Raw genomic sequence first — 25,156 nt, 5'->3', positions numbered from 1 at the left:
CCTGAACCGAAGATGCACCGAACGGATGCCGAGAAAGGCTCGGTCCGAGCCTTTCTCAGCATTCGTTCGACAGCAAACACAACTGAACCAAAACTATTCGTGTACCAGCTACGTTTTTGATCATCTGAAAATCATGTCTACCGACTTCAATTACACCCGAGCTATTGTAAGCGGAGTCCCAAGCTCTCTCCCAGCAAATGCTCAGTCCATGACTAAACCAAGCGAACCGGTAAACTTAGAAAAAGCTAGACAACAACATAGCGCCTACAAAGCCACACTGAAACAACTCGGACTCCAAGTGATCGAAATCCCCCCGAATGAAGACCTCCCGGATTGTGTATTTGTAGAAGATGCTGCAGTTTGTGTTGACAACAACGCCTTGATTTGCAACCTAGGGCACGAGTCTAGAAGGGGCGAGGCTGCCGCGATGAAGGAGGTGTTGAAAAAGCTGGGTTTTGACCTCGTTGAAATGAAAGAGCCCGCAAGGCTAGACGGGGGGGATGTCCTATTCACTGGAAAGGAATTCTTTGTGGGTATCTCAAAAAGAAGCAATAAAGAAGGGGCTGAAACCCTGGCTAAAGCATTTCCTTCACTTCCAGTATCTACAATCAATGTTAAAGGGCATTTGCATTTAAAATCGACGATGACCATGCTAGCGCCAGACACTATCGTTACCAGTGACGACGAGACAGCATTAGCCGCCTGGAATGAGTTGGTGTCAAAAGCAAAATACCAGTACAAGAGAGTTGTGGTACCAGAAAGCTTTGCAGCAAATTGTCTGTTTATTAATGGCACTGTGGTGCATCGACCAGAGAAAGAAATACCTAAAAGTTATCCAATTTACAAGGGGTTGAAAGACCCTAAGGTTGAAATGGAGATCTCAGAGTTTCACAAAGTTGATGGGTGCCTGACTTGTCGTTCTATTTTACTCAAGTAGGGACTTGGACAGGGACATTAGCTGTGTATTTTGATTTCTATTTTTTTTTTTTTTTTTTTTTTATAAATACAAAATGGTTAGAAAATTTCAGAAAACATGTATTAAGGCTAGAAAATTTCAGAAAAAATGTATAAAAAAATTCAAATTCATCTCCCAGCTATTGGTGCCCCCCCCCCCATGTATGCTGTATCAACCCCTTCTTCTTTTTTCCTTAGGATCTTGAAACTCTTCTCCTGATGTCCTGACTACACCCCTGACATTTTCTTCCTAAAGATCTTAAAACTCTCCTTATGGAAATCATTGGCTTCACCTCTGATTCCAAAGTCTCATTTAGAGCACTGAATAGCCAGTCCTTTTGTAACTTATCTCTGCAGTTCCATCTCAAATCCTGACAACTTCAGCCACTGATTTACTGATGATATGTGAGACTGAGGCATCCGTGTGGCTGCTGTCAGGTTGGATAAGAATCCGTGCATATGTCCCTCCAACTTGTCCTTTTGCCAACCTTCCCGGGTTGACACACAGAGATCCCAAAATATTCTAAGATTGAAATAAATGATTTGACATTGAGAAGTCACCCAAAGCAAAAGAAACAACAAGATGGTTGTCTTCCTTCAATCATACCTTTGTAAAATAGCGTAAATCAGATGGTAGGACCAGCAAATCAGGACTGCAAGGAAGTGTGCCATGATGAGAGAGACGCTCATAGTCAACATTCACTTCCTCATTTGGTGGGTTCAGAGGGTAGAAACTAAAAGACAAAAAGTCACAGGAATTTGAAATAGTTCTAAATTTAGGATGGCCCCTGGGAATATCTGGATGTAGCATTTGGTTTTGATAAGGATTACTGTAGGTTTGGTGACTAGTCATTCAGAGTCATCCTATTCTAGACATTACCTGTGCTGATGGAGAATGTGCTTCACCAGCCGTCCAAGCCGATCTGATGAGCCAGGAGGACTGGAATAAAGTATTGGGATTACCAAACTGTAATAAAGTTGAAATGTTTTGAGACATAAAACCCATTGAGCTTACCAAGCTGTTTCTTCGCTGCCCAAATTTAATAAAACATCAGTTGAAGTCAATCCAATAGTGACATTTCCAACTAGCAATGTGCAGGGATCAGAGACGAAATGAATATTCTGAAAAGGGAATGACATGTAACAGAGGCAGGATTCAGGTTTATGAGTAAGAAGTTACATTTTAAAAGTTCTGTATTAAAGTTTGGCACAGCAGACAGGACTAGAAAATAAAAACTACAGACAAGCTGTAGCGTAACTAGGTCTACTAAGGCATATCAGGGGAATAAATCAACACAAGGCTGAATTTAATTTTTTTATTGTCTCTGTGAAAACAGAAAAGTTGCACTGACATTTTGAGTGTAAGCCCTTCGGCTTGACATTCCTTGTAAAAGCATACATCTGCTATAGATATCCTTTAGTCATTTTTACTAAATCTAAAGTTATGTTTGCTATCCTGTACCCTGCTAGCAGAGCTTTCTACCTATCCGTAGATGGCGAAAGAACAAACAGGAAGAAAGCTCTGCTAGCGGGGTAGCTACCCTGTGACCTTAGCTTTAAAAATAGCAACAGATTTGTAAAGTGCTAAGGCTCACAATTCAACAGGTTAAGACAGGTTAATGCCTTGCTTTAAAGATGCCCAAGTTCTTACACACAATAAACCTAAGCCTTGTGGAATTTGTGAGTACTTCATCACCTTTCCCACTAATTTCCACCAGGGAAAGTTGATGCTGTTATTCTCTTACTCTGCATCATGCAAGCTTACCTTATGGTCCATAGCATGGGTGTCCTTTCTGAATGGAGGTTGAGGGAACACAAAATCATGGTGCACATCTCTCTGAGATGGGGCAAACACAACTGTGGTCCCTTGCCTGAAAGAACAGGTGGAAAAGATATATTTGTAAAGCCATAACAGTTTTGTTCTTGATGACTCAAGCCAACAGTACAACTTGAGAATATTCTTCACAGAAAGTGGAAATGCAGCTTTTATTTATTATAGTACTGTATAGACAGAGCAAAAAATTGGCATAAAATTTTCCAATTTTCATCATATAAGCTCAAGATTCCGCATACAAGGAGTTCCTCTGACCAAAAGCTTAATTCCAAATTTTAAAGAAATTTAGAAGATATGAAATTTAGATATCAGTGAGCAAAGTTGGCTTAATTTCTGATCAGAACCAGACTTTTCCCTAAAAACGAAGAGAGTTTATACTATTTTGAACATTTGAAAATTGCACTTCAAGCCTCGCATCTCTAAGACGAATCCATTAAAAAGAAAAACACTTTTTGATATGTTGTTTTACATACTGTAACATAAGGAACCTCTATGCAAAAATTCAAGCTTAATAAAGTTAACCAGACCTTATTTTGGAAAAACTTGCCATTTTTTTGCTCTGTCTACTGTATATATTTGAACTTTTTATGGGGAGCCTTTAAAAATGCACTCCCCCCTACCCCAACTGACAACCAGCCTACAGACCTAAAATACACATAAACTATCTTAACTGTCACTAAAAAGAACAAGAAAATACCTCTCTGTTGCTTGCGTAATTAGATCAACTTGTCTCTTGAAAAGACTTTCAAATGTCTCATCCAGGTCAACATTCTAATATCAGAAAAGAGATAATGAATTGGCAAAATATTAGAACATTTGAATGTCAAAATTAAAATATTGAACTGTAAGCATGGATAATCTTCCTTGCAGTGATTATTGTGCATCATTATTTTTATTTTTAATTATTTCCATTCTATCCAATGCAAAAGCATGGAAATAAATGTAGAGCTGATGTTTCCATGTTAATAGTGCACACTACCTCTATTTTCTCATGTTTTGAATCCACAAAAGGGCCAAGCTACAAAATAGGAAGACATTCATTAAAATATTATCATTCTAAACACAAATATATTTGCACAAAATTTAGAGAAGATGGTTAAAATGAGGGTAAATAAAAAAGAGATGGGCAAAGGATTAAGAGTTTTTTTAAACACCATTGGTGGTATTAGCATACCTGTCAACTCTCCCGCATTAGGCGGGAGTCTCAAGATTTTGGACCCCTTCTCCCACGATGAGCACCAAATCTCCCGCTTTTTAGTGATTTTTACGCTTCCGAAAAAATATTCCATAGAAAATCGTCATTTTGCCTATTTTCTATTAAAATATTTGAAACAATAACACCCTAGTGAGATCTGTAAAGGATCTGTTTGCGAGAGCTTTCCATACGGCAAACGCCTGCAAGGTTAAACCCACCCCCCCCAAAAGAAATGAATACACCCCACCCCTCCCCCATAAAAAATTCTCATGCCTTGAAATTTTCGGAGGTTGACAGGTATGTATTAGTGATAAAATTAATAGTAGTGGTACAGTATGCACCTCTACTGAGCAGCCAGCCTTGGTACCCTGGAAGGTACTCATACATCATAGAGGGGGCAAATGCAACACTTAAGGGAATTTGAAGTTACATAGAGCAGGGATGTCTTTACTGTCCTTTGTAAATTGCTGGCAGAATAAACTGTAGAAAGACAAGGAAGCTGTGGGTAATTTGTATTTACCAAAATAAGCAGATCGGGTTTGTTTTTTTGAACCATTCTGATTAGATCAGCCAGTGGCTCATACATCAAGCTGTCAGAGGTTGTGTAAGGCCCAGCAGCAACAACAACAACAAAAGGATCTGAAAAATTAATGAGCATAAGCCACCAATATCCGCCACAGTTGAAAACCTTATGTGTTTATAGGGCTAAACTTATTGTTATTTTCCTCTCTAAAAACAGTGTTGTTGTCTGGCTACCCAGACATTAGTTTTATCAACAATTAGACAGCTACAGTATTCTAATAAATGGGAAGGGAATGTAAAAACAAAAAATGGAACTTGACTATATCTTGACTAATCTGAAAACCCAGTTTTACAAATATACAGCTTCTGCACAGTAACAAAAAGGTATTACAATCTGATCATCAAACATATCAATCACATAACAGCGGTACTTAGAAAGTGGTGTTTATGATTTGATAATGAGGGCACAGCCACACCCCTACTGGTCATTTCCTATACATTAGGGGGAGAGTTAGGGTAATCTTCTTATATATATTTTAAATATGTGGGTGGGTAAGGGGGGGGGGGTGGCGCATGCCCCCAGTGCCCCACCCTCTGCCACGGCCCTGAATATGAAGTGTACTATAGCCATGAACCGGAAGTGGTGGAACTGTGGAATATATAACTGTGGCCCTCTTTCAAAAGAACGCAGTATGGACTAATGAACAACTAATAGATACCTTTTGAATTGCTAAGAGTTTCCCCATTACGATCCAAGGAGGAATAAAATGGTAGCTTGACACCCTATGTAACAAGAATGGAAAAAAATAACATACTTAAGGTTATCAAAGGGTTACCATCAAAGTACCTTACTGTAAGCAACTTTACTGTACCTCGTAAAGTTGATTGACAACTAGTTTACTTCCTGTACTGTTAATCCCTCGTGCTGCAACAACCTGTAATTTACAATAATTATTAAAAATGATTATGGCATAGTCTAAGCTGCCCCCTCACCCCACCCCCCCAGAGGTACAAAGGAGGTATGGAAAGAGTGCTGCCACCCCCCGCCCCTCCCCCCATCAAATTCAAGGAACGTTGGGCCTGCATTTGTCCAATATGTTGATCATACAATCTGATTTTACATAGAATGTTTAATCTTGAATAGACAGGTGTCCAGCGTTTCTATAATATGTAAAGGGTCCAATGACCAGACGGTCTTGAGCGTTAGGGAGAGCCCTCCCATTTCAAAAATGGTCTGTTTAAACAAATGCAGATCTATCTCTGTGATCTATAAATGTGTTACCTAAGAGAAAATGGTCCACTTAATAGGTAAACCAAACCCCCAGCTCAAAATCTAGGCACCAAGCCCATCTTATTATTGTAGGAGCCCTGCACAGTGCACCCACTCAAGGTCCGGCATAGGAGTCTGCTCTGTACCTGTCCAGGAAAAAGAGCAAATTGCTGGACTTTGGTGAGATCCAGCTTGACCTGCCGTCCCTGAGACTGATCTTGAGAACCTTCCAGCATCACAGAGCTTGCATTCAGCTTGCCGACGGCATCACAACATATTCTCCCAACTACTGTCACCTCACCCTACGGAATGACACCAGATGTTAGTGTGCAAAATGTTCATGGAATAGAGTAGTATTAAGCTTGCTGACGGCATCGCAACATATTCTCCCAACTACTGTTACTTCACCCTACAGAATGACACCAGAAGTTAGCGTGCAAAATGTTCATGGCATAGGCTATAATTTTGCTTGTCAATGCATCCTAACATATTCTTGCTACTAATATCACCTCTGAAACAAGATGGTAAGGGTGCAATATAGGCAGAGTATGTAGGAGGTTCTATCAATCTGGTGTCAGGTGATCTTTGCCCAATGATTGTTAATGGAAGAAGGTGATATAGATTTTATACCTGACTTGGTGAAGTTGTATGAGCATACTCTTCTATCCCATGCTGGATTTTCAGTTTTTCTGCCATCTCATCAATCATTTCATTCAAAACTGGAATAAAATAAAATGACTTTTAAAAGACGAAGCAGAAAAAAAATATATGCAGTGTCTATTAAATTACCTTGTATATTTTAAAAAACAGCTTCATTTTATGACTAGGCTACCACAGATTTCCCAGTAATGAGAGCATTAGTAAGTGGGTAAATGCTGTGGAGACAGGATTTGCTGATAGGTTGGGTAGGGTGTGGTGTGGGCACCTGCACCAAATACTAACTATACTGTCCTCCAAACCCAAAAGATCCCAGGCAAAGTTTCCAGCCACCAAAAATACTGGGGACAAATAAAAAAAAAATGGGGCCCCATCATGAAATAATGTGAACACCATTTTTTGCCTTATCTTTTGCTGTAACAAGGAAAACCAACTCTAGAATTGTCTGGTCAAATGAGTTTGTATAATTGATAATTTATTCCTTGAATAAATAAAATAAATATTTTAATATTTAAAAAAAGCAAAATTTTTTCATTTTTTTAAGTTTTCAACTCTAGCTTATGCTGCGTATTTGGCTTTTTATATTGTTGAATCAGCTGGACTTAGGGGGAAAGTTGCCTGCTGAATTGGTTGCCTAACAACCAATTAATATCAATTGAACACCAAGCTTGGCATGGGAATGTTTAGAGATTCTCACCGTTTTCTTTATCCACCTGTTTCTGGAACATGTACTTGAAGTTCTTGTGAAGGGCTATTTTCTCATCTGCATAAGTGACCTTGATGTCGGCACCTGTTCCCTGCCACTTGGTGCCCTGTCTGCTGCTGGGGTTGGTAGAGCACACCACGTCACCTGCGTTGTGCCGGCTGCCGTACTTCAGGGAGGGTGTTGCCCTATACATCACAAAAACAAAGAGAAATAACATTTTACGCTAAAATTAGACTTTTAGCTGTCGCATCTTAAAACTTGGAGCAAGAGGAATATGACAAAAATTGGAGAACAGTCTTAAAAATAATGTGGTTTAAATCCATCTATTCAACCTGTTAGGAGGAAGCAAGCGGAATTAGGCAAAAATTGGAGAACAGTGACAAATGTGGTTTGAATACATCTATTCAACCTGTTAGGAGGAAGTTATTTACTTTGTTTAAGCAGAGATATAATTTTTTTACTTATTTGGGACATATTGTGTTGATATGAGATAAAAAAAATATAGTTTATCACCCTTATTCACTTTTTGCTAATTGTTGTTGTTTGGTTGTGGATACTCACGCCGCTGGTGAGAAGCTTGCTGGTGAGAATGGCACCACCCCTCCTGGTGTGTGAGACACTGATGTGTGTCTTTTGTTGACTGCCATTTCAGGTGTGGTATGAGCCCTCTTTAGTGCTCCCTGGAAAACCAATAGCAATCAGTCACAAAAATAACAAGCATCTTGCTGTTTTCTAGATTAGTTTCTTTTGCTGATGACATTTTCTATGTTGCTTTATTTATTTTTCTTGTTGCTTAAGAATGAAATTAAATAGCGATAGAGTAGAGAATTAAAAATGTAGAGACTTGCAAACGTTTCCCTAGCACTTCTCAAACAATTTTTTTCTAATATTTTTTAGAGACATCCTCTAGCATGGTGTGCGAATCCCAATTACTGTAGCAGCTAACTTTGTTTGCTGGTGTTGAATACATGTCCAGAATATCATCCTCGGCACTCATTCTGACAAATGTCAAGGAACTGACATAGCATGTGGCACAAGCCATTGTAATGCATGAATACGCATTAGTTAACTCTAACTCTTGACACAAGCTTAAAATACCTAGGAGTCAGCATATGTATTAACAGTATGTCACATAAAATAATTAAGCTGTGAAAAGAACACCTGCAAAATTCCTAAGGTCAAGCGTAACATAGGAAGTCATAATAAAGTTGAATGTCAAGTGTTTCCAACATAGGGGTTCCCAATGTTTCTCTGTCAAGTACTAGTAACATGTATCCCTAGTGTGTTCTGGATACAGGTTGTCCAGGTCTTCCTTGGTGTGCATCTTCGTGTTCGCCTCTATCTTAGTGAACTGTGTCTGGACTCGCTTGTTCATTTCATGGGTTTGCTGGTCAAAAGACAGGAAAAGTGATTATTTTGGCAAACATTTTACAGACAAAAGACTGGTTTACAGCAACCAGCCTGGCAACAGAATGCTTAAAGGATGTAAATTCTAAAGGGCAATCACCATTTCAATTCTAAAGGGGGGGGGACTCCTTATCAGGGAGGGGGTGGGGGGGGGGGGGGAAACATAATAAATAAATTGTACCTTTCGTTCGAATTGCTCCAAAGTGGCAAGAGTAGGATCACTATCTTCCAATGCCTGGGAGAAAGCCACCCATTCCTCGCAAAGTTGCGAGGCATTCAGCCTGCACGACGAACAGATTTCCTTCACTACAACAAGAAAGAAATTGATTTAACCAACATTGTTTCAACTTTCACGTTCTCCGGTGATAATAACACTTGACATTAAAAGGGATTGCACTTACATTTATCAAGAATTCCAACATCGTCGATAGTTATCGAAAACTCTTCAAATTCTCGCTCTATTTCTTCGTCGGTAACCATTTTGATGTTTGCTTTCACAACTTTGAGCGCTAAAATTTCGCGCCAAAGACGAAAGTACACAAACAACGCGGGCTCAGAAATACTGTCGTCGTTTACGATTAGCGTTGCCGTGAGAGCTCGGAAATCACGATGTCATCACGAAAAAGCACTCGGAAGAATTTGCCACTTCATTCACTTCCGGTTGATCGTCTGAGGCGAGCTGGGTTCGAACCCGTGAGACTTTCGAATGTGAAGAGTTTGGCTCTCACAACTCTTCGGTTCTGGTCGCTTCCAACATCGAAGTAAAACCATGGCGGAAGACGAGCAAGAATACTATGGATACTTTTACGGGGAGGAAGACAAAGGTCTACTTGATCCGGCTTGGGAGAGGCAACAAAAGAAAGTAGGTTATTATTTCGCCGGGCTGTAATTTAGAGCGATTGTGGTTCGAGCTTTACTCGGGGGGTGTAACTAACTTTACTGTTCCATCGGGCGATAACATTGCTAATTCCGCCTGTATTATTCGATGAATAATACAATCCCTAGCGAGGGGTAATTAACGTTTTGGAGTACTTTTTTTCTTGCAGACATTTACAGCGTGGTGCAACTCTCATCTGAGGAAAACTGGCAAACAAATCGGAGAGATCGAAGAAGACTTGAGAGATGGTGTATTGTTGTTACAACTACTGGAAATTATATCCGGCGAAAGACTGCCTCATCCCGAGAGAGGAAAACTGCGATTCCATCGAATTGCCAACGTGAATAAGGCTTTGGACTTTGTCGCAGGCAAAGGAGTAAAGCTAGTCTCCGTTGGAGCTGAGGGTAAATCTATTATCTCACGCTAATACAGTGGCTGACTTACCAGATATGTTTGCATGACATGTCTTTGTGTTTTTGCTCTATAGAAATCGTAGATGGAAACCTTAAAATGACCCTTGGAATGATTTGGACCATTATTTTGCGGTTTGCTATCCAAGATATTGCAATCGAAGGTAAATATAATGCCATAGGTGTTATCAAAACCTCGAGCTTGTACGAACTGTAACGAATTTTTTCGCTTCAGATTCGTTTGCGAAAGATGGTCTTTTGCTATGGTGTCAACGAAAGACAGCTCCATACAAGAATGTCTCCGTTAAGAACTTTACAACTAGGTATTCTTGCCATTATTTTACAATTAACCCCCTCGAATTTCCCATGTAGATCGAGTTGTTGGTCTAAACTATTGACTAGACTGTGTTCGAACAGTTGTTGTTTGAATTTGTTCATTGTCACCGATCGATTGTTCTTTGCAGCTTTAAAGATGGTCTTGCTTTCTGCGCGCTTATTCACCGCCACAGACCCGATCTGATCGACTACGATTCACTGAGGAAGGTATGTACTAGCGAACATGTCAAAAGCATTTCCTGCAGTTTATGAAATGTAATCTGATCTATCGGCGGAGATTTTGCCCTGCACTTGTACTGTGCAGTTCGTCAAAGGTGTGGTGTGAACTACGGGCTATATTGAATGCATGTCTTGGAAGCGTGCAAGGAATTTCGTGTATGCAATACATCGTGTTGTATTTGAACTGGCATAACACGTCAAATGCATTCAACCAAAACACTCGTGCCTTCGATTCTAGACGACTATTTTTAGAAACAAAGGCTCAGATTTCTAAATCTTGGTTTTCCTTTCCGAGGCGCGATGAAAAAAATTCTCCCAGATAAAACATGTGTTTAGTGTGATCTCGGCGATAAGTAGGGAAAAGCTATATTCATCTAAGTACGCTTCATTAATCCTGGTTCCGCTGTCCGCTTTTATTTATGCCTAAATTTGGTATTTCGTGATGTCGTATTTACAGATAAAATTTCTGCCAAACTTTGTTAATTCCTAACGAATGATATCAAACTTAATAAAGTCTATAAAGCCCCTCAATTTCAAACATAAAAACACGCAAACAATCGGAGAAACAGTATTAAAATTAATGTTACGATATTTTATTTGTTACGAACTAATTTTCTACGTGATTTTCGTTTAACGTAAATTTTAATAGATATTCAGTGGAAAATTTTGTTAAAGACTTTTGAATTGTTGTTGTAAAACAGGGCGCTATTGTAAAATGTTATAAACAATTCTCAATTGCCATATTTGGCATTATTAGAAGTTGAAAGATCGGTTTTCAAAACAGGAAACAACCCTTTTTGGCGGTTCATGTCTAGTCTTATCCTGGTTTTCTGCCGCCTCATTTTTCAGACAAAGTGTTATTGATGAACAATTTGGAAGTAACATTAGCATAAGTTACTTGCACAGCATGTAAAATAATAATGTCTTAGCCTGTTGTTACTCTTTAGAGTCACAAGTACTATTTGTACTTATCTAGAACTGCAAAATTTGTGTCTAGCAACTTGGTCAAATGTATTTGTTATCAAATACTGCATTTTTATTTTTTGGTGTATCGTAGTTTCCAGTTCTTTATTTCTCAATCTTACTTTTGCTCCTGAAATGCTTACATTTACACTTATTACACATATATTATCAAAATGTATGTCAGTCCTACTAAAAGAATACCTTGGGTCTCATCATGTTTTTATTTTATAAAGTATAAATTTCAAATAATTAGTTTACTAATCATCTTTTTTTATAAAATAATTTACACCAACAAGTTGCAGTCAGTCTTCAAACTTCAGTCTTCAAACTTCCCTTTGACTAGTTGTAATGACAAGGCTATTTGAAACTTGTGCATGAAAAGCCTTAATTTGTCAGACTGTGGCAAGACATCTCACAGAGAATGGAAACATATATAAAAAAAACTAATTTTACTATTTTTGAGGATGACTCATATAGTGACGTAATGTTTTAGAATGTTTGCAGTTGCATGGATATTAGTTTTCCTAATTTCTCATGTTCCCTGATATTTTTGTAAAGTTTTATTTGGTTAACTTTTATTAAAACTTATATTAATAACATAAAAAAATTGCCCCAGAAACCTGACCTATTTTTTAATGTCAGTCTTAAACGTCATTAACATCTTGAGTTCCTCAAATAAACTATAGGGTTGTTCACTCTGTTTATCTTATATCTATATAAAATTATTATGGAGCTTATTGTTCCCACAGGAAAATACTTTCGACCCAAGCAAACTTTGACTCTCTCAAGCGAAAATTATAAACTTGTGAAACCAAATCTTTGAATGAACTTTGCCAAGCTTTACTAAACGATAATAAAGTCTTTGTACTTTTTGTTGTGTTTTCAAATTTTTATTTGTTGGCATTGTTAATCTTTTTGTCTTGTTTCTGCTAAACCTGTGGTTCTAGCTGAACTAAATATTTGTTAAAATAGACAGGGACAACTTAATGGTGTCATTATAGATATATTAATGAGGAGTGGATGAATAATTTCTTTTGTTGACATGTTAAGCACAAAAAATATTATTTTGTCCCATCAAAACAGATTCTTGCTCAAATCAGCTTTGGTCAGCTTTGGTCAGGTCCACAAATGGCATGCAGTAATTAGAAAACACCATTATGATAATTTAGTATATTTTTTGGTTTATATATAGTGGATTTTGTCTCAGTTATCATGTTAATTAGACATTCAGTTTATTTGAAGCATAAGAGGCAGTATATTATTGTTGTTGCATTGGAATTTTAATTTATATGTAAAACATATCCAGGGTGTTCATTTGTGGGAATTACTTCTTTGATAAGTAGCAACATATTTTAAGAAATAATGAGTTGTATCTACACAGATAACAGGAGCCGTATCAACTGCTTGGAGCTAAACAGCTAGATCAGCTTTTTAAGCAATAAGTATCCCAGCTTTTATTATGAGTTATATTAACCTCAAAAGGTCACGTATTAAAGCTTTAAATGAAAGAAATACTGTGTACTATATGTTTCTGTTTGTCCATTAATAATTCTATTCAAACCAGAAAGCATTGGTATATTTTCGAAAAGCCTTACTTATTTTACTTGTAGCAATGACAAAATTTGTTGTTTACTTAGATATTTTCATCTCTGGAAAAGCTTAATATTTTTAAGTGTTTCTTTTCCCTGTTGAGAGATTACTTTAATTACATCAGGTGTTTATACTTTGTCATTGAGATTCTTATCAGCTTAAAATCCCTCTGTTAATTATACTGTGAATGAGTTCTGCTTTATGAATTATCATAAAATTCTATTACTTTTTACTATAGTAAATTAATTAAAAGTTTATATGTGTATGCATAAAATGTTAAACTTATCTTACACAAGGATAAGATCTTAAAATGAATGTGTCAGTTAACACATTGACCCCTCAACCGGCCTGTACCGGCTTTGGGAAGTACCCACAACCCAAAAAATTCATAAATTCAAAATAAACACAACAAGATGAAAATACTCAGGCATCAGTCTAAGGGATAAATGGTCTTGCAGATATGCATCCAACCAAGGTGTTGGCATCTACTCTTAAGCCAAATAATAGCACAGGTTCTTTGACAAATCTCAAATCGAACAAGGAGAGAAAAGCAGAATCACCCCTCTCAATAAAACGCTCAAAATACCACACAAGGGAGAGAGATCAGCAAACACAGCTCAAGACACAAATAGATACCTTTATTCTGATCCTCCAGGTACATTTCCTTGGCCTCAAAACACAATGTCCATTTCTTGAAGGATTGAACAACCACGAAAATATCTTTACGTATTGCAAAGCATTCTGGGAGATCCAGGGGAAAATTCACGAGGGGAGGGCCAGTCAACACTCCTCTCCCCAAAGTCAGATGGTTTTTTATAAGTCTTTTCACCCCGAAGCCAAACGAATCAATTCCAGGTCATACAGACCCAGAATAGCAGTGTAAACAATTTTGCAATCAATTTGGTTTCAGAAAAGACACCATTTAGGAGAGCTGTGGTGATTCATTAGAAAATTATTTTCTCATCTGGGCAAAGCCAAACAAGAAAAAATCATCATGAATCCACCTTTGCTTGCAAATATCCATAAGCAAAGCACTCAATTATGCCCCAAAAGACTTCATGATGTCCTGAGACACTCTCCTAATATGCTCATAGCTGTATTTTTGATGAAAAATACAAGCAACCATCAACTTGTGCTGGCTTCAGCACATCGACGAGGGATTAAAAGTGGGGACCGCAAAGCACTGTTGGGAAGCTTGGATACCGCTGACTAGGTGCAGCTGTGTTTGACTTTGACGGGCTGTATAAAACTCAGAATAGGGGGGGAGGTATCTGTTTTCAGTCTGTTTTTTGTAAATTCAGCTCCAAAAAAGCCAGGAGTCAATGGGTTAAATGTTCTATCTATAAACGACACATTACATCCACCAATTAACCATGCCTCATACTTTGACATTTTGATTTTAAAACATTCACTCTTTTTTGAGAATTTGTCTTGTTTCTTGTTTTAACCTTTTAAGCCAAGACATGATTTTAGGGGATCCCTTCCCCTCGTGATAATTTTTGTTTTGTGAGCCCCCTCTGCCGCCTTCAGATGAAGGATTCCCTCTGGTTAACCTGAACCTGTTTAAACTGAGATCTGACTTTTGCTCTACCTATGTCCTTATAGGAAGATCCACTGTATAACCTCAACAAAGCATTTGATGTGGCTGAACAGTACTTGGACATTCCAAGGATGTTGGATCCTGAAGGTATGTATGCTCCCTTAAGGGTGTTGGGACCTTTCTTGTTACTTAGCGATTCGGTTGTTACATGCGGGTGTGATGATCAGGGAACTTCACACTTTTAGGCAGGAAAATCAAATGGTGGGAAAACAATTTATGTGCATGTGAAATTCATAGCTTTGAAGAACATACTAAAACAGCAAATACTATTAAACAAAAATAGGTGAGTATGATTTTTAACCTAGGGCAACTACTTAGCGATCTGAAGTGCTGATTTGAGCAAGAAAAGAGTTGTTTCAATGCATATTTCACTGTTAAAGAACGAGAGAATAGTCTATATTTTGATAACAAAATTCTTTCACAACATTTTCATTCATAACCAGGCTTTATCACAATACTCAATTGTACATGCGTAGATAATTCTACTTCTGGTTTGCGTTTCGAACCCTATAATCTTTGAGAAGAGTGCACTGATCGCAATGTTTTTAGGCAAAGAATATTCACCTAGTTTCTGTCTACAAAACTAATCGATTTTCCAATATTAAAAAAAACAAAGAATATATTTAAATAAGAGTAAAAAACTTAAAATTGTGCAAAAATTTTATTATTTGAAAAAATATAAAATGTATATGTAACTTTGTAGGCACCCTCCTGAATAATGTTATAAAATTATATTAATAGTTGCAGATACTTCAACAGCTAAAATTGTAGAATGTTTCTGTTGTGACGTCATGTGTTGACGTCATCGCCTGATGACATCATCAAAATAAAGAAATACATAAACAATGATGCCATACCTAAATTCATTCCATTTCAACAATGTTTGGTGGATTTATAACGTCTTGAAGTTTGCCCAGCAACAGCCATCAGAGAAATGTCCCAACTCCCTTAAGGCTGCAAGCAAAAGAGGGGGGGGGGGCATAAACCAAAAAACATAAATATGTCAACCAAGCAATATGCCTCAGATAACTTTGAAGGCTAAGCAACTTTTAAAGGTCTATGTATGTCTTATTCTTGTCATTCCTTTCTTAAGTGTTGTAATGTTGTTTTATACCTGTGTTGGTGGTGGCAAACTAAAGGAAAACTAAAGCTTACATTTACAGGTGCTTCAAATGTACTGTTGTCTTGACTTAATTTCTAGCTTATATCAGTGCCTATTTACTTTTATAGCTTGTTATCATTATATTTTTTTAATGAAGCTCATGCACAAATAATAATGAGAAATAAATTCTGACCTAAACATTATTATGCCAGGATTTTATTTTTCATCCAAATCAAACCTATGTGTTATCATGTCTATCTTAAAGAGAATAAGCAGTTTTGAATACCACATGAAAGTTTGTCCATTTTCTTGTTGAATGTTAGATATGGTTGAGACGGAGAGGCCAGATGAAAGAGCAGTGATGACATACGTATCATCGTACTACCATGCTTTCACCAGCTCCCAACAGGTATATGACGTACCATAAACATTTAACCCTCAATACATTGGAATTAATATAAACATTTATTTTATGAACCTACCACTTACAGCTTTTACCAGCTGTAAAATGCTAAAAAAACCAGCTATCTATTTCAATTTCTTTTAAGATTGCTATGGATCTGATATAAGGCTTTGCATCATTATGTAGGTATCAGATACCAACCTTTTTTATGAATCCTTCTGTTGTTTCTTAGGCGGATACTGCTGCAAAGAGGATTGGCAAAGTACTGAACATCAACCGTGATAACGAGAGAATGATGGAGGATTATGAACGGCTTGCAAGTGATGTAAGTATGCAACATCATCAACATCAACTTCCAATAAGAGCCTTTTGTGAAAATACTCTTGAGTGAAGGAGGAAATGTTGATACCAATGTCCTGGGATTTTAAAAGTATGAAATCTTTGGAACCCTGTATGTTGCTTATGTTCAAACAGATAGCTAGGGTTTGGCACATTTGGCTTGCTGCCATAACACTGTCCTTTCTTATTGAAGAGCAGCTAAATCCTAATTCCTGTACAAATAGTGCCAACATTAGCCATTATTTTTGTCACTGCTAGGCTGACCACATTAAACAATGGAAATGTTGGCTAACTAATTCACAGCAGCATTTCTTGGCCATTGTAATGACATAGCTGGTAAATCCCAGCTATATCACTACACTCAGCACTTGAAGTACTATAGCCCAGGAAGTGAAAGCTATCCAACCTTGTGTTGAAGCTCTTTTGTGTTTGTGATTACTTTTTAAAGACGGTTCAGCTGTTTGCTTATTTGATATTTGTGAGGCTCTTGTGGGTGTGTGAAATACTGTTCAACATAAAGCTTCGCTTTATTTGTAGCTTGTGTTGATAACCATGTGTGTATGTGAAGTACTTTTCAAAGACTGTAACACTGCTAATTTAATTGAAGCTGCTAGACTGGATCAACAAAACGATGCCATGGTTGACATCCAGAGATACAGACGGCACTCTCAAAGACATGCAGGTAAATGATGAGGATTCTAAGAAAAATAATCAAGGCAAACCCCCAGTAATCGTTTGCATGTTAGGGCCTCTGTAAGTTGTTGCCAATTTGTCAGCCTAGCAAAATACCAAGAAGAAAGAGAAAGCAGGCATTTCCACCGACGGGTTGCGAGCAATTGTGATATTTTCTATTGACCTTAATTAAAGAACTTTGTTTTTAGATCAATATTTCGGAAATATCTCACATGTGTCTCTCTCGATATTATATAAAACATGTGGCAGAGACAGGCTCTTTAAATGATCTATTAAACGTTTTACAGAGGAAACTTGATGAACTGAGGAACTACAGGAAAGGCGAGAAGCCTCCCAAAGTTGAGGAGAAAGGACAGCTGGAGACTAACTTCAACACCTTGCAAACCAAACTCCGACTGAGCAACAGGCCGGCTTACCTTCCTTCTGAAGGGAAGATGATCAACGATATTAATGATGCATGGGGAGGTCTAGAGATGGCAGAGAAAGACTTTGAGGATTGGCTTCTTATGGAAATGAGGAGAATGGAGAGGTTGGACCACTTGGCCGAGAAGTTTCGGCACAAGTGTAACATCCACGAATCCTGGACCAATGGCAAAGATGCTGTTCTATCTAAAGATGATTATTCAGATGCCACACTAGCTGACATTAATGTAAGTTTAGAGTGCTAACCAGGACGCCTGGTTAGCTGGTTACTCTCCCAAGTAATAACAAGTTCCAAAGCATTCTTTGACTTACCAATAACTGGGGTATTTGAACAGTGTTATCCATTGTGATTATAAAATTTTAATCATGAATGGTTATTTTGAAGTTTTCTTGTTGTTTTTCATGTGTAAGCAAGAACAAAGTGGGTGATTTTTTGGTCATTTAATGCTCACCCCTAAGACTTATCTCAGACTGTTCAACTGGAGAAGATTGAGATAACATTAAACCTGTGGTTATGTTCTGATAAACTCTTTGGTATCACAGGCTTTGATGAAGAAGCATGAGGCCTTTGAGAGTGATCTTGCAGCCCACCAAGACAGAGTGGACCAGATTGTGGCCATTGCACAGGAGCTGAAGTAAGCGTAGTAGTCAACTAATTACTTGCCAGTAGATGTCAGTGGTGTATCAAAACCCTTGCTCTCTACATTGGGGACAGTGAATCCATCCACCCCTGGATAAGAATGTTAACCGCCCTGCATTAACCTGTTGGGGACATAACATAACCATAATCCAATGTGAAGCACATTTGATCATGTTTAATTAAGCACTATGCAAAAACTTAACATTTCGTTTTTATGTCATTTCTGTTCCAATGTTCTTGGGTAATCTTTCTCGGTAATCTTTGTGCATGTTATTCTTCTGTCATAACCATTTTTGCCTTTTTAATTTCAGTGCCTTGGAATACAGCAAGATCGATGAGGTCAACGCCAGATGCCAAAACATATGTGACGACTGGAAGGACCTTGGAGAACTGACTATGCACCGTCTCCAAAAACTCGAGGTAACTACGATGAATAATAAAGCATTTTTTTATACCTGAGTTACACGAAGTATCCATTTTCATCTGCTCATTCAAGAAAGTAACTAAGGTTATTTCAATCAAATGACGTTGATCACGCACTGTCACTTTTCGTAGATTGCCTCTTCCATCTCGGTAATTAAACTGATTGTCGATGGTTTTTCTCTGCTTATAGGATGCGCAACAGAGGCTACAAAGCCTGGACCAACTCCGTCTCGAGTTTGCCAAGAAGGCGGCAGTAAGAAACTACATTGTTCATAATCTAAGTTTGAGATAATGTGTTAAATGTATTTTCTCGTTTCCTTGTAGCCGTTTAACAACTGGTTAGAAAGCGCCAGGGAAGACCTGATGGACATGTTTAGTGTTCATACCGTGGAGGAAATTCAGGTAAACCTTCTTGTCACGAAACTATGCTGGCAAGGGTGATGTTGTATTGGAAGGCGATGTTGACTGTTGATCACATTGGCAAATGTTGTGCACTGTTTAATTTTGTTATTGCTAATTGTCTAAGGACCTCTCAAAGACGTTCTCAAAGCTCGTTTCATTTGATTATTAACATCTTCCACATTAACTACTTCGCGCCCATGACGCCTTTCACAGTTATCTGTTATCGTTGATCGTCTAAGGATACCTCAAAGACGTCACGAATAGAATCATGATCATGTGCCTCTTCCATATTAACTACATGACGCCCATAAGGCCTTTAACAGTATGTCTGTTGTTGATTGTGTGGGATACCTCAAAGACGTCACGAATGGAATCATGATCATGTGCCTCTTCCATATTAACTACATGACGCCCATAAGGCCTTTAACAGTATGTCTGTTGTTGATTGTGTGGGGATACCTCAAAGACGTTTCGAATAGATTCCTGATCATGTACCACTTCTGTATGAACTACTTGACTCCAATGAGGCCTTTCACAGTTGTCTGTTGTTGTTGATTGTCTGAGGATACCTCAAAGACGTAACGTAACGAATAGATTCCTGATCATGTACCACTTCTGTAGGAACTACTTGACGCCCATGAGGCCTTCAAGGAGAACATGCCTGCCGCTCAAGCTGAGTATAACTCCATCATGGACATCGCCGTGCAGATCGAGTCTTTGAGTGGTCAGGAGAATCCGTACACTTCTCTCAGCAAGGAGGCAAGTCCCATCACTGACATGCTCTTCACCTTTGTTTTCGTTTGCGTAATTTGCAGACAGACAAAATTAGGAAATTACTATAAAAAATATAGTTTCTACTTTGGCTTACCAAATTCAATCGTTACAAATGCTAAGAGGAATGATATAATAATTTGCAAAAAGATTTTACTCCCGGCTGCTTGATGACAAAATGGCGGCTGACATGGTGAGAACTTCTTGATCATCTCAGTGATAAAATGAAGAGCAGTCTGCATCATGTTGTATTGCCCCAACCTTTGCCTGTTATGTGCTACTCATAAACCTTGTTTACTTGTTGTTTAGGATATTAAGTAATCATTAAACCTGTTCACTTGTTGTTTAGGATATTGAGAAATCATCAAACCTGTTCACTTGTTGTTTAGGATATTAACGAAGGCTGGAATCAGGTTGTGGATCTTGTACCAAAGCGAGACATTCTGCTACGAGATGAAAGATCAAAACAGGACCGTATCCATTCATCTAACCTAAACTGAGCCCCCTACCACATGCCTTGCCAATATAATGCAGCCATGCTTTTTATGGTGTGTTTAAATCGTGTTAAAGGCTAAAAGTTAGCAAAGATGTGCCTCAGCAAGGTCGCCAAATACATGTACAAAGGTGAAGTAAAGAGATTTGTATTTTTGAAATGCCACCGCCTTTGACGTCAACAAAGCGAATCCATCCGCGTAAAGTTGCCTAACTGCTTTCTTGTGTGATTCAATAAGATTGGAAATCCTGGGATGCGGTGTCGTTTCCTATGCAAAAACTATATTTTGGCAACTTCAAGGGGGAACACATTCTCTAACAGAATGACGTCTAAACTTCAAGCAAAAACGGTTTTTCTTTTTGGGCTTACATTAAATATTTGGTTATGGTAGAGAGGGGAATACAGTGGCTCAATACTATGAATTACAAAAGAATAGTTTGTGTGTGTGTTGTACCTTAACCGCAACCAGGCAATGAGCGTTTGCGTGTGGAGTTCGCCAACAAGGCCAATGTGGTAGGACCCTGGATTCAACAACAGGGAGAGAAGCTCCGAACGATCGGATTCCACATGGAGGGTTCACTTGAGGTTTGTATATCTACCTAAATTACCAACTAACTAAATGACCATTTAGGTCAACCTTTTCGCTTTTTTGCCAGAGAATAGAGTTAAATGAATTTTTTTAATGGGTTACTGATTATATTTTGAAATTTTTAGAAAAATCTTCAAGTTCTTCAGGACTTGGAGACGTTCATCACCAGTTATAAGCCGAACATCGAAGAGCTAGAAGTTATCAACCAGGTGAGGATATGACTTTTTCGAGACAAATACATAGGCCAGTTAGTTGTGGGCAGGGATATGAGACAATCATGAACAAGCCTTACGCAGAAAAGTGTCAACTGTGATGGATGTAAAAGTACGCTCTACCCGTCTACCTTCAATTAATATTGTTTTTACTTGCCAGGTTAGGTGCCAGAAATGCTATTGTATCTCCTGGCCAATGTGTGTATCTCCGTGGCCTATTCTATTATAAGACCTAAATATTCTGCACATGTTCCTTTCTAGGAAGTGCAGCAGGCCCTTATCTTTGAGAACCCTCACACCAAGTATACCATGGAGGTGAGTCACATGTCGATCAAATGTGTACGATGATGATAGTGATCATGGTGATGATGACGATGGTAAGATGTCGGATAATGTTTGATGATGGAAACAGTGATGGTGGTAATGATAGTAAAGATGACGATGACGGTCATGTTAAAGTCGAAGGTGGTGGTTTGATGGTGAAAACAATGTCGGTGGTAATGATGATGGGGATGACGACGGTGGTAGTAATGATGATGCTGATGACATGATGATTAAGATAATAATGACGGGAAGTCTATTATGATTATGATGATAGTTATGATGATGCTGACGGATGTTGACGATAATAGTGATAAGGATAGCGGTGTGACCTTCCCTTCTGAATCCCAGGCGATGCGCGTAGGCTGGGAGCAGCTACTCACTGCCATTGCCAGGAACATCAACGAAGTCGAGAACCAGGTAAGTACGATTGTCCATCAAAAACTATGATGTCTGCAATCAGCTATACTTCGAACGATATTCTATACGTCTAGCAATCTTCTATACTTCTAAAAAAATTCGATATTTCAACCCATCTTATGTTACTAGCAACATTCTCTCTTTAAAGCTGTGACCAAGTAAGTAATTGTAATGTTAAAATATGAATTTTTCTGTATCCCAAGCTGACCAATGTACTTTCCGCTGTTTTTGTAGATCTTGACACGAGACTCGAAGGGCATTACAGAGGAGCAGATGAAGGAATTCCGAGCATCCTTCAACTTTTTCGACAAAGTAAGTGAATAGGCCCCTTTCTATTGTGGAGGTCCAAACATTTAAAAACGTATTCGACAAAGTGAATAGTCCCCTTTCCGTAATGGAGGTCCAAACGTTTAAAAACTTATTCGACAAGGTAAGTGAATAGTCCCCTTTCTTTAATGGTGGTCCAAACATTTAAAAACTTATTCGACAAGGTAAGTCAATGGGCCCCTTTTCATAATGTAGATCCAAACATTTTTCACATTTTTGGACAGAGTAAATAAATAGGCCCCTTTTCATTTTTTTTTTTTTTTACTTTTATGTTCTCGATTTTCAATCGAAATGAAACAATTCTCATATTCGCACTTAGAAATAAGCTTCAAAGTGTTTCATGTAAGGACATACTCATTGGGTATGCTTTTGCTTTTGTGTTAAGAATATGCTTTCCGGTAGGAGCTGAAGGTTGATCTTTGTTTGTCTTTCAACAGGATCAGACAGGCAAGCTGGAACCGAACGAATTCAAGCAGTGTCTCGTTAGTTTGGGCTACAACATCAAGGAGGGCGACAAGGTAGTCTGGCTGATGTTGTAGCTAATCGTGGTGTTATTGTTAATGTTGAAAATTGTGATTGTTGTGATGTTGAAAATTGTTGCTGATGTTGATTATCATTATGTTGATGTTGAAAATTTTGATGTTATTTAATGTTGCTGATGTTGACGATATTTGTTTTGCTGATGGTCATGTTATTTTATTATCCTTTTGTTTGTGTTCCTGCTGATGACCATGATGGTGTCGATCTTGTTTATGATCACGTGTTCTGTTCTTTTTGTACCAGGGTGACCGCGAGTTTGAGCGCTTGCTAGGCATTGTGGATCCTAACGGCACAGGCAAGGTCACGTTCCAGGCGTTTGTCGATTTCATGACCAGAGAGACCGCTGACTCTGACACCGCAGAGCAAGTGATGGAGTCGTTCCGTATTCTGGCTGGAGATAAGGTGAGACGCAAGGAAGTAGAATTCATAGAATAAATGCAAGAAAGATTTGTTGGGATTCCTTCAGATGTCGCAAGAGCCGGCTTTGCATAAAGTTCAGTAATTGATCCCTGATGACTTTTCCTTGTTCGCAGCCCTTCATTACAGCAGAGGAATTACGCCGAGAGTTGCCACCTGACCAAGCCGAGTACTGCATTGCGCGCATGGCACCATACGAAGGCAAGGACGCCGTCCCTGGAGCACTAGATTACATGTCCTTCTCGACCGCCCTTTACGGCGAGAGCGATTTATAATAACAGACCCAACCCCTCTCCCGCAAGACAGTTCCCCCTCCGTGCCAGCAGTAGTGAGAATGGAGACAGGAGAAACGAATCGAAGTGCAAAGGATGTATTCCAGAAAAAGTTTACGTATAGGGTGGATTTCTCCGTAAAAGGATTCAGGTCTTTCCTGTTTGTGGGTTCGTAGAATCAGACCAAGTGTAACCGTTATTTTTTTTTCATTGGCAATTTTAAGGATCTTTAGTAAAACAAGTTGGTTGTCACTTAACATCTTTGTGATGAAAAGGAATTTTTATTGATTCTGCTGGCGCTAGCAGAGAAATAAGTGATATTTTAACAAAGTTTTGTGGAGACAAAGGTAACACAAATTGTAATGTTCTACTAATTTTCTAATACCTCAAGACGTATATATATAGAGTACCGTAATGTTTAATAAAATAATGATAAGATAAATAATTGAATTATAAAATTCAACTCACTAACAACATGCTACAAGCCCAGGGCCAGAGCAGGACATGTAAGATTGGGGGGGGGGGGGGGGGGGCACAAAACAGAAACATATTGGGGGGCACAGCCACGCCCCTTAGGATCATTCCCTTTTTAAAAATATTGGGAAGGGCTCGTGCCCCACCCTCTGCTACGGCCCTGAAGCCCCATCCAAAACTCAAAGAGGGTGAGAAGTGTTTTCTCCTGGATACTCTGAAATCAGGTTCAAAAATGTTTTTTTCCAAAAACTTTTTTTCAATGAACTCAGCTTGATACACAAATCACAAAGTCGTTCTGGTAAAAACGTCTTTGGTAATTAGCCTGGTTTGTTTGTTAGCCCAATGATAGCCTTCCACTCTCGTTTGGGGATGCTTTTGAAATGATGAAGGCCGAGGTGCACAGGGTTTTCTGAGAATATCGGGATTCAATCACCCTCGTCCTCAGGCTGTTCTGGGTAATTTTCAATATGGACGCCATAATGAAAATTACCCAGAAGACCCTGGGAACTAGGTTGGAATTCAACTTACAACCGATCCAGTGCAACTCGTCCCTCGCTCCACAGGTTTCCCATTTTATTCGAAACAAGCATTATTTGGCGGGTTAGAATGAGGATAGGGGGGTATCCTGTACAGAACAAGAGAGAACTCACATTTCGAAATTCTCGCATCTAATCTTATCCCTACGACCATCACCTTATTCCCGTTCTTTCTAGAAAATCTCTTGTGTTTTCTACTTCATCAATTCATTAAACATTTGAGTTAAAATACTCTGCCTTACCCTAGCATCACCCTACCCTATTTTAACTTTGGGAAAATTGTGTTTAAGTAAGGTTGGATTCTAAATGTTTTGTAATAGTAGATGAAAACGGATAGGCCGGTATATTAAAAACCTATTCTTTGTAAATGCTTTGATCATTCACCCTTTGTAAAGTAAACAGTGACAATTCTAAACAGTGACAATTCTAAACCTGAACAGTGTGCAACCGGAAAAAAGGAGAGCATTATCTTGACTTGTGGAATTCGGGATTAAGTTCTAAAAATACTATTTTACTCGGGACATTTAATGACCGAGAGCGTATTGTACAGGAAATGACAAAAAATTGTTAAAGAGCATGAAGAAAAGTAGGCTAGAAATGCAAACTCCCGGAAACGAATTGCAGCCCAGTCCATGAATTTCTAATACTTTTAAGCAGACCCCATGGGGCTCCCAAAGAACACATAAGTTTTGAAGACATTTGTTCGAATGAGCGTCTCGCTTCAGAGGGAAAATATAAATAAGCGCCTCTACTACACGTGTCGCACTGGACTGTGTTGCAATAGACTTCAACAATGAGAGGGACTGTATGTGACAGTAC

At 38.5% G+C, this 25,156-nt stretch overlaps 3 protein-coding genes across 3 annotated transcripts; 2 read left to right on the top strand and 1 right to left on the bottom strand.

Moving 5' to 3' along the window:
- Positions 1 to 25: 25 nt before the first annotated feature.
- On the top strand, positions 26 to 1,968 carry LOC116618593 (N(G),N(G)-dimethylarginine dimethylaminohydrolase 1). The gene has a single exon (XM_032382491.2). It carries the CDS (start codon positions 26 to 28, stop codon positions 935 to 937), a length of 912 nt encoding a protein of 303 aa, XP_032238382.2. The 3' UTR covers positions 938 to 1,968.
- LOC5512992 (DNA polymerase alpha subunit B) lies at positions 918 to 9,316 on the bottom strand. The gene is made up of 19 exons (XM_032382490.2): positions 9,274 to 9,316; positions 8,947 to 9,141; positions 8,727 to 8,851; positions 8,434 to 8,525; positions 8,085 to 8,136; positions 7,700 to 7,818; positions 7,130 to 7,323; positions 6,406 to 6,494; positions 5,922 to 6,077; positions 5,378 to 5,440; positions 5,225 to 5,288; positions 4,504 to 4,622; positions 3,768 to 3,806; positions 3,486 to 3,559; positions 2,720 to 2,825; positions 1,970 to 2,076; positions 1,835 to 1,894; positions 1,562 to 1,688; positions 918 to 1,477 (listed from the first exon to the last, which is right to left on the bottom strand). Exons 1-19 carry the CDS (start codon positions 9,314 to 9,316, stop codon positions 1,319 to 1,321), a joined length of 1,983 nt encoding a protein of 660 aa, XP_032238381.2. The 3' UTR covers positions 918 to 1,318.
- Positions 9,232 to 24,705, top strand: LOC5512993 (alpha-actinin-1). The gene is made up of 24 exons (XM_032382489.2): positions 9,232 to 9,407; positions 9,592 to 9,826; positions 9,910 to 9,996; positions 10,068 to 10,155; positions 10,297 to 10,375; positions 14,546 to 14,627; positions 15,966 to 16,051; positions 16,278 to 16,370; positions 16,992 to 17,066; positions 17,365 to 17,727; positions 18,044 to 18,135; positions 18,452 to 18,560; positions 18,754 to 18,816; positions 18,888 to 18,965; positions 19,587 to 19,724; positions 20,126 to 20,210; positions 20,699 to 20,814; positions 20,944 to 21,027; positions 21,292 to 21,345; positions 21,703 to 21,771; positions 22,006 to 22,083; positions 22,536 to 22,616; positions 22,882 to 23,040; positions 23,172 to 24,705. The coding sequence occupies exons 1-24, from the start codon at positions 9,315 to 9,317 to the stop codon at positions 23,328 to 23,330; spliced, it is 2,646 nt and encodes an 881-aa protein (XP_032238380.2). The 5' UTR covers positions 9,232 to 9,314; the 3' UTR covers positions 23,331 to 24,705.
- The last annotated feature ends 451 nt before the right edge of the window (positions 24,706 to 25,156 follow it).

This window comes from Nematostella vectensis, chromosome 7 (assembly GCF_932526225.1).
Source record: "Nematostella vectensis chromosome 7, jaNemVect1.1, whole genome shotgun sequence".
In the NCBI taxonomy this organism is placed as follows: Eukaryota; Metazoa; Cnidaria; class Anthozoa; order Actiniaria; family Edwardsiidae; genus Nematostella; species Nematostella vectensis.
The sequence above is the reverse complement of the archived record's forward strand: the minus strand, read 5'-3'. Positions and strand labels throughout refer to the sequence as shown.

Bases quoted from the DNA above. Each gene is read 5' to 3' on its own strand.
- LOC116618593 (XM_032382491.2), top strand. From the start codon at position 26: ATGCCGAGAAAGGCTCGGTCCGAGCCTTTCTCAGCATTCGTTCGACAG.
- LOC5512993 (XM_032382489.2), top strand. From the start codon at position 9,315: ATGGCGGAAGACGAGCAAGAATACTATGGATACTTTTACGGGGAGGAA. The intron at 19,725-20,125 runs GCAAGTCCCATC...CTTGTTGTTTAG, and splicing joins ACACTTCTCTCAGCAAGGAG to GATATTAACGAAGGCTGGAA. The intron at 21,346-21,702 runs GTGAGTCACATG...TCTGAATCCCAG, and splicing joins ACACCAAGTATACCATGGAG to GCGATGCGCGTAGGCTGGGA.
- LOC5512992 (XM_032382490.2), bottom strand. From the start codon at position 9,316: ATGGTTTTACTTCGATGTTGGAAGCGACCAGAACCGAAGAGTT. The intron at 8,852-8,946 runs GTAAGTGCAATC...TTCTTGTTGTAG, and splicing joins TGTTGGAATTCTTGATAAAT to TGAAGGAAATCTGTTCGTCG. The intron at 1,895-1,969 runs GTAAGCTCAATG...ACTTTATTCCAG, and splicing joins GGCAGCGAAGAAACAGCTTG to TCCTCCTGGCTCATCAGATC.